Genomic DNA, 12,182 nt, shown 5'->3' on the forward strand with positions numbered 1-12,182 from the left:
CTTATCTTTTTTTTTTTTTTTTTAATTGTTGTTTGGTCCTTAGTAAGATAGAGCATATGGTTTTGGCAGCTTTGGGGATGATCATGGAGCATTTCTTTGTTAATCTGGTAATATGCTTAACTACATAAATAGGTTTTTAGTACCCAGTCATCTTTGCATTCCTGAGACTACAAGGGAGTCACACAGTGTTATTCTTTTAGAATTCTGCTAGAGGCAATTTGTTACTATATCCTGAATGAGTTTTATATCTACTTTCACAAACACAGTGGCCTAAAGTGCCCCCTCCTGGTCTGGTTTTGATTTTAGGATTATGCTAGCTCCACACAGCTACCTAGAATGATCTTCATACTTTTTCTAGGTTCTATAAATGAAGGAAATGATAGAAATAAGCAATGTAAGTCCAACAGACCCAGAAGATGGGCTCACATTCCACAAGTGGCTTTATACCCATTGCCCACGCCCAATACCACTGAGGACAGAGAAAGCAGTGAGGTCCAAGGTACACAGCAGGAGGGAGGATGAGAGAGCAAAGCCAGAGAGGCTGGGTACTGCGGAGGGCGGAGAGGGCTGGGCAGGCAGAGACCATGGCAACGTCTTGGAGGCAGGAGAGGATCTGGGTTCATCTAAGCCCCAAAGGTTTTTAAACAGAAGTATTATATGACCACATCCTCAGGCTGTGCACACACACATAAACACGCATGTACAGAGGCCAGAGGAGGATGTTGAGTGTTCTCTTTCTCTTCTTCCTTATTTCTCTGAAACAGAGTCTGTCACTAAATCTAGAGCTGGCCATTTTTTCACTAGACTGGCTGACCAGGGAGCCTCACTGGTCCTCCTGTCTCTGCCCCCCTCAATACTGAGGTTACACGCATGCCTGGCCTGTTTTTTGTTGTTGTTGTTTACATAAGTGCTAGGGATTGAACTCAGATCCTCAGAAAGAGCTGTAGAGCCATCTCTCCATCCCTACATATTGCAGCTTTAAAAGACTACTGGTTTTGAAGAGTGGGTACGATGAGATTGGCCTTGAGCTGGTCTGGAGACCATGACGTGGGAGTGTCTAGGATTGGGGACCCCCAGGAGCATCTCAAGGACTTCCAGGCCTCTGGCTTCATATCTTCCTGAGGTGGTGCCTGTCTCTGAGACAAGGAAGACAGGTGCATACCAGGGAACGGCGAACAGAGTGCCGGGGTGGAGGTATGTGGCTTTGAGCTGCATGCAGACTCAGTTCAGGCACCTGTCTCCAAGCCGGTGCAAAGCCCAGACAGGTGGTTGGAGATAGATGGTGCTCTTGGGTGATTATCAGATGGTACCAGCTGAGGGCCAGACAGAAGTTGCTTAAATTTGGAGGGGGGAGGAGAGGAAGGCCTACTGAAAGCCTTCAGGAGTATAACTATCAGTTTGGATGCAAGAGGCCAGACCGTGCAGGGTGTTAAGGGTTTGCCTGTGGTTCAGAGGAAAACTAGGACAATGGGACAGTAAAGTCTAATTTTTTTTGTGAGACCACAGAAAATTAAGACTAAAACTTTTGTTAGGTTTGGAAACATGGGCCTGAGGTTTTTGCTCAATGGCCCTAGCACACTCTAGGCCTTGGATTCAATCCCCAGTACTGTCTCATCACGCACTCTGCAACCTAAAAGCAAAGGACAAGTTTACTCATTTTCCCACACTTTTTTTTTGAGACAGTCCTCCTTCCTTGATGTTCAGGCTGGCCTTCAACTCAAGCTCAAAACAGCCCTGTTGTCTCTGCATCCCATGTGCTGAGGCTGCAGGCATGCACCTACCACTGTATCTAGCTAGCCTCTACCTTAGTGGGGTGACCTATCTCTACCAGCTCAGACCCAGTGCCTCACCAGTTCCTGACTTCTGTCTTCTCCTTACTGCCCCACATCCAACCCTACAGTACATCATCTCAGCTCTACCTCCAAACTCTCTCAAGGTCAGGCCACAGCCACTACTCTGGCCCAGTTGTCATCGTTCCACTGAAAGGCTCCCTGCTTCTATCCTGGTCTCTGATTGGCCTAGTCCAGGGGGTCTTTGAAACTATAAGTCCTAGCTAAGAACAAAACTCCAGTCTTTAGAATGGCAGCCCCACATCTTCCCTTGGAGAATTCCCTGCAGGCCATCTGAGCCTTCCTGGTCTTTCTGGAATGGATCAAGCAAGCCCCAAGCCCAAGTCTTTGCCCTGAGTGCTATGTTGGTCTACAATTCCTTCCCACAAGTTCTGCAGTGGATTCTTCCATACCCACCACCTCAAATCACCAGAGGTCCTCCTCAGACATCTTTCCTTCCTAAAATGACCACTTCCAGCCTACCTACTGGTCACTTCTCTCTTTTTCTCCCTAACCCATGCCAGCCTCCACCATGCTGGATATTTTGTGGCTCGTATGTCCTGTCATCTCTAGCCCTTACAGTGGCGTGGCATACCTATGCACTGGCCCATTGTTTAGAGGAGCAAGGTCATATGTTACATTCCCTACAATGAGATCAACTCCAGGAGAGCAGGGATTGGCACCTGCCCTTCACCATTCTCTGTGATAGGAATTCAAACTGCACTGAGTGGCTGCAGAGGGCAGGGAGAGATGAGGGTTAGGGGTAGAGGTCCAGCCCTGCTTGGAAAGGATGTGCCGAGAGGTGGGACTCCCCCCCACCCACCGTCTTCTAAGCCAGACCTCATAGGGCAAAAAGCCACACCTGAGATAAGGAATGCTGGGCCTTGGTGTGTAGTGATGGGCAAGTTATCTTACTTTTTAGTTTTACTGTTGACCCATCTGTTCTTGAGGTCAGGTCTCCCTCTAGCTCAGGCTGACCTGGAATTCACTAGGTAGTCTCAGGGTGGCCTCGAACTCATGGAGATCTTCCTATCTCTGCCTCCCAGGTACTGGGATTAATGGCAAGTGCCACCACGCCCAGCTGTTCTTATCTTTTTTTGGTCTATGTGGAGGGAATCCATGATCAAGTTATTGGAGCCTCACCCTGCTCCTCTGTACATTAGGGGACAGATGTGCCCAAAGGAAGCCCAGCAGGAGGGTCTGCAACAAGGATGGCATGTAGGCGTAGAGTATACCTGGCAGGCTGATGGATTGCAACATGGCCCACATTCATGGCCTGCACAGCAGCAGTGGCCGATCTGTGGCCCAGCCTGACCTTCACAAGAGCAAAGTTGCACCCTTGGGATGAGATGATGGGAGAGATCCTCTATTGAGCACGTAGAATGGACAGGAAACTGAACAGACACAGAAGTATATAACAAGGCACATTGCGTCATCACCAAATTAACAGGTAGACAAAATGTACCTTGATGGCTTGGCAGGGGGAGCCCTGACTATGCACCACCTGAGACAAGACCCTCTGGGAATCTGATCTCTGCCTTCCTAGAGGTCTCAGGCATCAGCAGTGGGGAGGGGCAGGGCTGCTCCAGGCTCTCACAATGTGCTTTTCAGGATGCCCAAATCCTTCCCATGTGGCTACCCTTTGCAGCCACCACTTTCTCAAAGTAGATTTACTTCCAATCGCCATTTGCTAAATCTGTCTCTTATAAACCCATGGAGAGGGAGGGATTAAGCCTGATTACAGATGTTATAGAAAGCCCCATGAGTCAGGGGTGGGAGTCCCTCAGGAAGAGCCAAACCAGCCCAGCTCCTCCTGGGCTGCCTGGGGGACCTCACGCCCAGTTCCATCGATGACCTGTCAGTGGAGTGCCGCAGTCTGTCCCTCTGTCTTGACCCACCAGGGTTGACCCTCCCCCATGTAGCCAGCTGGACCTTGCAGGGGTACAGGAGGCCCACCCATGAGATTCTACCCATGGGGTCCCTGAAGAAAATGAGTAGTTCCTTCAAGCGCGGCTCCCTCAAGAGTTCCACATCTGGGTCCCAGAAGGTGAGTGTGTTTTGCCTGCCTGCAGGCAAATGGGTGGGAAGGACTGAAGGCTGTGGTCCTGCAGCTGTAATCACAGCACAGCTCCTATGTGTGTATGAGTTATGTGTTTCAACCCTCCTGCATCAGGCCCCCTTCTTAGGAGGTGGCTCCAGATTTCCCACTGCTATGCCTGATACCCATTGTCTTGGCGGCCCCCACCTCTGTGCGCCTCTGGCACCCATGGGAGGCATCTGTGTGGACATGAGCCACCCAGTGCTGCAAGGAAGTGTTACTTCTAAGCCAGTGCTCGAGGGGCTGCTCATGGCTCACTTAACTCACTGGACAGCACTTTGCCCCTTCCAGCTTTGCTCTGGTGATATTTGTAAGTTCACGGGGGTGGGGTGTGAGGGGGGTACACGGGGATCCAGGATGTGAGCTTCACTCTCAGAGTATGGAGCCTACCAGGGGAAAATAAACAGCCAGATCCTTTAAGTGGAGGAAGGGCGAGGGTGCCCCTCAGTGAGGCTGCCCAGCCTCAGAATGGAGTCTGAGTCCTCCCTCATTCCTCTGTCAGTTCCCTGCAACAATGAAGATGCACTTGACTCCTAGACCTGCTTTGGCCAGGTTATGTATAACCAGCCCAGGTGGGAAAGGGTGGCTCTAATCACATGGGACTGCAAGAAGTGTGTGTTTGGGCCCAGGTGCCTTGGACAGACCACTACCTCAGCCTGCTGCCCTCAGATGGAGCCCAGGCCAGAATGTAGGAAACCTGTGCATGCTTGCTGAGCTCAGAGGCTCAGAAGGACCTCTGCCTCTCCCAGGATGAGGCCCCCATACAGTAGGGGAGAAGGGAAAGAATGAGTCTTGTTCTGGAGGGTATGTTCTTGCAGGAGCTCTTTCTGAGCACCATATCATGTAGCCAGTGCCCCAGTCACTGGGGAAACCTATTCACCCAGGCTAGACACAGAAGGTAATCTCTCAGGAGCTAGTCAGGCTGTAGTTTCCAGTACATAGTAGACAGGTGGCCAGGTGTCAGGCCAGGTACTTGTAAGTCACTCACATCCCAAGAACCTGAAGATGCAGCCAGAAAAAAATAGAACTACTTCTTTTTAACTAGTATGGTCTCTTTCTTCCCTCTTTCAACTGGGGTTCCTTGGGGTGTGTGCTTTCCCAGGACAGGCAGCATTCTTTTTAGAGTGAGTGCACACCTACTGTCTCATGTAAATTAATGTTCACAAATAGACTGCGGGTGCTTGGCCAGAACAAGAGGCTCAGGCTGCTGGCTGTGCTGCCTGAGGCCGTGGTGCTTCCCGACCCCCTTCCTCCACAGGCACCCAGCTGGCCCACACTGTTTGTGCTGATAAGCTCTGAAAGGAAGCAGGCTGTATTGTTCTGGAATTCTGTCTCCTATTGCCCTTCACCTGGTGCGTTGCCTTGTGAACAGTCCTCACCACTCTAATTAACAGGGTCTGGGCACAGGGAGTTCTAGTAGAGGAAAGGAGAGAAAGACACTTTGAGCACAGGCCAGACTGAAAACCAGTACTACACATGCATAGACACACACACACACACACACACACACACACACACACACACACACGCTCCTCCTGGACTGCAAAAGGAAATTACTTCAAGTTCAAGAGCAAGTATGACCTTACCTCTTCCAATGTCACTTCATACCATGGTGGTACATGCTGAACTCCTAAAAGTGGACTGGCAGTTTGGTCTAGTGTAGATCACAGCTCATGCAAAGTCTCTGGGTTCCATCCTCAGCACCATTTAATTAAAAAAAAAAAAAAAAGCCCTAATTCATAACCTCCTACAAAAGCTTGACTGGTTAAAAGTCAAATTGACAAAGTTTGCCCTAAGGCTGGCCTATGACAACCTCCAAGCCAAGAAATAAGATCACTAATGGAAAATTTGAACCTAGTACTTAGGACTTTCTTTTTGTCATCTGGGATGTCAGGCTGGGTAGCCCAGGCTGACCTCCAACTCACAGCAATCCTCTTTTCTCAGCCCCTCGAGTACTGGGATTCCAGGGAGGAGCCAGCATGTCCACAGGCATTTATGACTTGTAAGGAGGTTGCTCTGTAGGACACTATAGGGAAACAAGTCCCACGGCATAGTGTGAACTGCTTTCTTGCATTCTTGGCCCTACTCTGACAGGAAGAACGTGGTGCCAGTTCCGGGGTCCTAACTGAAAGTCACACCCTCTGCTGTGTTGGCTGAAACACACCAGCTGCCCTGGAAGAAATAAACCCTAACCATGCTGTGCACATCTGCCAAGGGTCATTTTGCCTGTCCCTCTGTGAAAGGCACATTTGCCCTTTTGTCCTTGGCTGATCAGCTCTTCCTGTGGTCTTAATCCCTCAGGCCTGCCTAGCATGGAGTCCTTAGTTCAGTGAACAAGCCAACCATCTCTGGGGGCCCTGAAGTCCCAGACCTCAGCAGCCTGCTTGTAGGGTCCCTGCTAGCGACAACAGTCCCTCATGTAGAAAAACCTCCAAGTGCTCACATGGGAAGTGGACACTGTGTCTCCTTGTCTAGTATATGCACCCCTGTGTACATCTTATTTTGTTAAACTATGCATATAAAGTTGGAGTCGAAGATCAAGGTCCTTTAAAGAATGGCCCAGCCTAGCAGTGGAACCCGAGATCGTATCTGGGAAACTTTCCAGCCCAGGAGCTCAAGGACGTGTGCAAGGCTGCTCATGGCGCCATTGCAGGCTGCAGCAAACCAGGAGTGAGTGAAGGGCCCGGTGGCAAGGGTGTGGGAAGGGAAAGGTCCAGTGCAGCCAAACAATGGAGTACAATGCAGCTCTCGGACCAAACGAACCAAGTCGCTCACACCAATGCGGAGAACTCTCAGAACATACCAGTGAATGAAAAAATAAACCCATAAGGCATGTTGTTTATAGAAATGGTAAAACATGCAGGAAATTCCAAATTAAGATATGCATCTGGAGGGTAAAAGGTTAGTTCTGTCGGTCATGTTCATTCGTGTTTTTTTAAATATTTTATTTGTATATTTATTTGTTGGGGGGCAGATAGAGGTAGACTTGGTGTACCAGGGCCTCTAGCCACTGTAAACAAACTCCAGATGCATGTGCCACCTTGTGCATCTGGCTTACATGGGTTCTAGGGAATAGAACCTGGGACCTTAGGCTTCTCAGGCAAGCATCTTTAACCGCTAAGCCATCTATCTCTGCAGCTCCAAGAATCCTTTTTCTGTTTGTTTGTTTATTTTTTTATTTTTTTGAGGTAAGGTCTCACTCTAGCCCAGGATGACTTTGAATTCACTATTTAGTTTCAGGGTGGCCTTGAACTCATGGTGATCCTCCGACCTCTGCCTCCCAAATGCTGGGATTAAAGGCATGTGCCACCATGCCCAGCTCATTCTTTTTGTTTTGTTTGTTTGTAGTGCTAAGTAAATTAGACTTTCTTGTTCTTTTTTTTTTTTCTCATTTCTTTTCTCTTCTTCCTTCCTTAAAGACAGTAAAATGCACAAGTGGATGAGGAAAGTCATTCTGTCTCTGACATAGGGTTTTAGGTCTTACCTGTCAGTTATCTTAGTCTTGTCTATAATTTTGCAATCAAAGGAATATCTTCACAATGTAGATATTTTTAGCCTGCTCACATGAGTCCCCGCAGAATAAGGGGGAGGTCTCGGTGGAGCTACTCTCCCTGCTTAGGCCTGCCTCATTCTCCATCTGCCAAGGTTCGAACACATTATCCGATGGTCCAAGGAGCCTCTATTCTGGCTCTGTGTTCCCCACAGCCATGCAGTCAGCTTCCTAGAAGGTGCATCTTTCAGGGTGGTGACAATGAGCTGCTGAGAATGTCTTCTGTCCCAGACCCTGGGAAGAGTCTGCAGCAGGACCATACCTGGCCTCAAACTCCTACTGTGAATTCAGAACTCCAAGGCCACTTCAGCCCCAGGAAGCAACCCCAGACACAATGCTCACATCTGAGAGAATGGCTCAGGCAACTGCCCTTAGAGGAAGGACCTGGAGCCTATGTGATGTGGTAAGAGCCTTAAGTTGGAGTGGAGCTGTACCATAGAGGTTCCTGAACATAAGGACAGCCCTGTTGACCACCAACTGTTCCTTCAACCATGTGTCCACTGGTCTCCTAGGGACAGCCTGTGTAACCCCTCTCTGGGGCTGCCTGAGATTACCCACACTTAGAATTCTGAACACAGCAGTTCATTCTCTTGCCCCCCCTCACTCCTTTGTACCTCTATTTTCAGCCTGGAACAGAAGGGCAACTTACTTGGTCCTCCCATCCCAAGAAGTCAGGGTCCTAGAATAGGCTCAATGTGTAAAAAGAATGGGCCAGGGCTATAGGCCAGTAGACATGACTCCCAGAATACCAGACAAGAGGATAAATCAAGGCCCTCTGTAGGAAGTCAGTTCTGTTCAGTGGAAGGTTCAGCAGAGCTGGCAAGCAAGCAAGCTGACAAGTTGGACAAGGCAGGGGCCCTGGGCAAACAGGTTTCACAGGTGGAGAGTGTCACAGGACCTGCCAGGGCTGGGAGAGCTGCTGTGCTGCACAGGGCTGTCAGTTGTCCCTAGTCAAGCCCTAGGCATAGCCTCAACAATCTGCCAAATTGCCGCCAGTGCTTGGAGACTGTCATAGGATACGTGCTGTGTCAACGGGCTGCATGACCCTGGGCAGGCCACCCCCAGGTGGCAGGAGAAGAGTACAAGAGAGCCTTGGGAGGGGCCTAGGAAGGCAGGCCTGTGAATGGGGTCTGGCCAGGAAGGCACGAAACATGCTTAGTCAGCCTCAGAAATGAAGGACAGGGTCTTAGACTTAAATAAAAGCCTCTGATAGGTTGATACTGGTTTTAAGCAACTGTGGTATTCCCCTAAGAGTACTCCAAAAAGGTCCCTTGACAGCCTAACCAAAATATACCTTGTGAACACTACCCCCAGAGGATGCCCAACTCCAAACCCTTGAACCAGAGCATCTGTGTGAGTTCCACAGTGCACACGTGGGCATTGAAGGCTCTGGTAAGTCCTGCAGAAATGAAACCTCCATCAGCCCAGAGTTCCCTTTCCATGTGAAGTCCAAGTGACTATTTCAGGGGCCCAAGCCAGGAAGCACCATGTTAGGTTGCAAGAACTCTGCAGCTCTCAAAGGCAAAGTGAATACCTGTCTCTGAACATCACCCTGGGGTGCACTATTTTGCTATAGCAACACATACAAGGACAGAGGAACCCTGGCCCCTTGATCTGTGTGAGATCTGTGTGATGGTGTGAACCAACAATGTGAGCGCATGATGCAGGGCTCATGATGCAGACTGCATTAAATGTGACAAACTTTTTTCTTTAAAATAGCCAGAGAACACACACAAATGTACCCTCCTCTGAGCTGTGACACTAGAGACCAGGATAACTTCTGTGGCTGCCAGGGACTTCTGAAAGCCCCCTTCTCTGTGTACCCTACCCCAAATCCTTCAGCAGCCCTGGCCTCCTTCTGCTAGAGTGTCCAGGTTCCTGGGAGCTACAACTGTACCCCACACTGCTTCTCTTCCTCCAGAGTGGCCTGGGGCCCTAGCAGGGGCTTTTCCTCCAGGTCTCTGGCTGGGCCCAGTCTTCCCTCCTCATTCTGCTTCCGGGTTTCTGGACTAGACCTCCCCCCACGCCTCAGCCAGCATGTCTTGCATCTGCTCACAGGCCTCTGGGGAGATGTGGCTCTGGGTGTGTCTAGGTTTGTATGACAGCCTGCGTGTAGCCTGGTGAAGTTACTCACAGCCTTAGGGCTGTGAGGCAGGGAGACTTATCACCCATGGGCGGTGCTGGGTGTTTGTGGCTTCCCCGGGGCTGTAGAGGAGAAAGGAGACCCTGAGGTACTTTCCCAGGCTGCCTGGCTCCCAGCAAGACTCGAGGCATTGGTCATCTTAGAAATAGTACAAGACTGACCTAGGCTGTGCCTGTGTACTAGAGAAGGCTGGGTGAGCCCCTTGCTCCTCCTGCTCTGCAGGAGAGCTTCCAAGATGGCCAGCTCCAATTTTCCATGTACACGGTGCTCACTAGCTGCTCTTTTGTCTTTTGTTTCATCTGGGAAGGTGTGGCAACTTTGTAACAAAGCAGTTCATACTTTCACAAAGCAAAGCCAGTCTGCTGAGGGAGGCCCACACTCTCAAGCCTTTCATAGATGCTCTCAGTTTGATCAGAAAGATTAGGAAACAGCCTTCTTCCCACCACAGGCTGCAGCTGTGTGAGTGTCCTTATGACTGAGCTTGGGGCTCACATTGTTGGTTCACACCATCACACAGGTCAAGGGGCCAGGGTTCTCTGTCCTTGTATGTGTTACTATAGAAAAATAGTGCACCCCAGGGTGATGTTCAGAGAGAGGTATTCACTTTGCTTCTGGCTTGGGCAGCTGCATCTGACGAGGGTCTCATTCTGTTTCCTAGGAAATCCAAGGAGCAAGCAGGCCTGTGTGGAAAGGGACAGTACAGAGGTGCCTCAGCCCAATTCTCCCTTGGGAACCCAGTTACCAGCTATAGGTAACTTCCCAACTCTGTCCTTCAAGCAAGTTGCCACTTGACCTTCAGAGAGCACCATATGTGTTAGAACCATGGTACCTTATTGTCAGAATCTCCATACTAAAGGGTTTGGGTGACAGGAGTTATCATGAGACTCTATCTTTGTACCTTTTGGACCCTTGAGGTTGGCCTAAGCTCCCCACTTTGTTTTGAAGACCCCTGGGAAAATGGAGGGTGTGGCTGCAGCCTTGAAGGTCATGGTCCCTCCCTGTGGAGCTTCCTTCTCTTTCCCTGGCATTTGCAGACACTTCCTGCACTAGTCCTGGAAATCCTAGCATCACAGGAGCCCAAGCTACTATCCTTAGAAGGCCATTCTGTGGCAGCTGCCCACTCCCTGGGGTCTGGGCTTTCCTGCCAGGTCCTTTCCTAAGAGTGCCTGGGCTACTAAGAAAAGTCATCTCTGCCACACCAATCCATTAGTGTCCCTGAAGACATTCCTTGAACAAAGGAGTGCAGGAAAATATCTAGAGAAGATCCAAGCTGCCCCAAGTGGCCCCATAGGAACCACAGTGGGATGCTCAAGCCCTGAGGCATCCCAATCCCTAAGGGACCAGTTCAAGGTCTGCCCCAGCAGCTAACCTGAGAGCAGTGTGGTGTGGTGGAAAGAGATGCCAGGGACCCTCTACTCAAATGCAGGTCAGCTGTGTGGCTACAGGAAACAATGCAACCTCTCTGGGCCTCATTTACTCATCAGTGAAATGAGATGGATTTTTATGTGCCCATCACTTGAAATGACCTCAATTTTTACATATCTCTCTCTCTCACTCTTTTTTTTTTTTTTCGAGGTAGGATCTCACTCTGGTCCAGGCTGACCGGGAATTAACTATGTAGTCTCAGGGTGGCCTTGAACTCTGGGCAATCCTCCTACCTCTGCCTCCCGAGTACTGGGATTAAAGGCGTGCACCACCATGCCGGGCTCAATTTTTACATCTCTTATGCCATTAAGATACCCTTCTAGAAAGCTCAGATTTAATTTTTGGAACATCAGCTGAAAGGCAAACAAACCCTGGTTTTCAATCAGTTTGTGGAAGCATGGCATGGCTCTGTTAATTTTCTCTACAAAACTACTGTGTTTTGTACTTTCTTTCTTTCTCTCCCTCCTCCTCCTTCATTTATTCATCCATTCTCTCTTTGTCTATCTCTCTTTCTTTATAGACAAGGCCTCATGTAGCCCAGCTCATGAGTTCTGGGATTACCAGTGTACACCACCACTCCCAGTTTCTGTGCTGCTGGGGATAGAACCCAGGGCCTTATACATGCTAGGCAAACACTCTACCAGTTGAGCTACATACCCAGATCCCAGTGGTGGTTTTGTTTTAAATTTTATTTATTTGAGAGACAGAGGGAAAGAGGCAGATAGAGAGAGAATGGGTGCACCAGGGCCTTTAGCCACTACAAACAAACTCCAGGCACATGTGTCACCTTGTACATCTGGCTTGTATAGGTACTAGGGAATCGAACCTGGGTCTTTAGGCTTCACAGGCAAGAGCCTTAACTGCAAAGCCATCTCTCCAGTCCCCGGTGTGGTGTTTTAATAAAGGCTGCCATTTAATAAATGCATGTCACCTTTCTCTCGACAAAGCACATGTCAACACTGCTATGTGTCCTGCCCGCAGTATCCTTGGACCTAGGATCTAGGGATGACAAGTCAGAAAACAACAGCTCTCCCTCCCATGCCAGACACCCCAGTGGAGTCAGCTGCATGTTGACCACATTCTGCGGAGGACAGAGGGTCAGAATGTGGAGTAAGGCACACACTGAGCTAACGCCTG

The 12,182-nt window shown here is 49.6% G+C and overlaps 1 protein-coding gene across 2 annotated transcripts in view; it reads left to right on the top strand.

Moving 5' to 3' along the window:
• Positions 1–3,801: 3,801 nt before the first annotated feature.
• Positions 3,802–12,182, top strand: part of Trpm1 (transient receptor potential cation channel subfamily M member 1) — a 144,453-nt gene continuing 136,072 nt past the window's right edge. For both annotated transcript variants that reach the window (XM_004658133.2, XM_004658132.2), the window contains exon 1: positions 3,802–3,876. In XM_004658133.2, the coding sequence (XP_004658190.2) occupies positions 3,802–3,876 (75 nt within the window). The remainder of the gene's footprint in view (positions 3,877–12,182) is intronic.

Source organism: Jaculus jaculus, chromosome 3, assembly GCF_020740685.1.
Source record: "Jaculus jaculus isolate mJacJac1 chromosome 3, mJacJac1.mat.Y.cur, whole genome shotgun sequence".
Taxonomy (NCBI): domain Eukaryota; kingdom Metazoa; phylum Chordata; class Mammalia; order Rodentia; family Dipodidae; genus Jaculus; species Jaculus jaculus.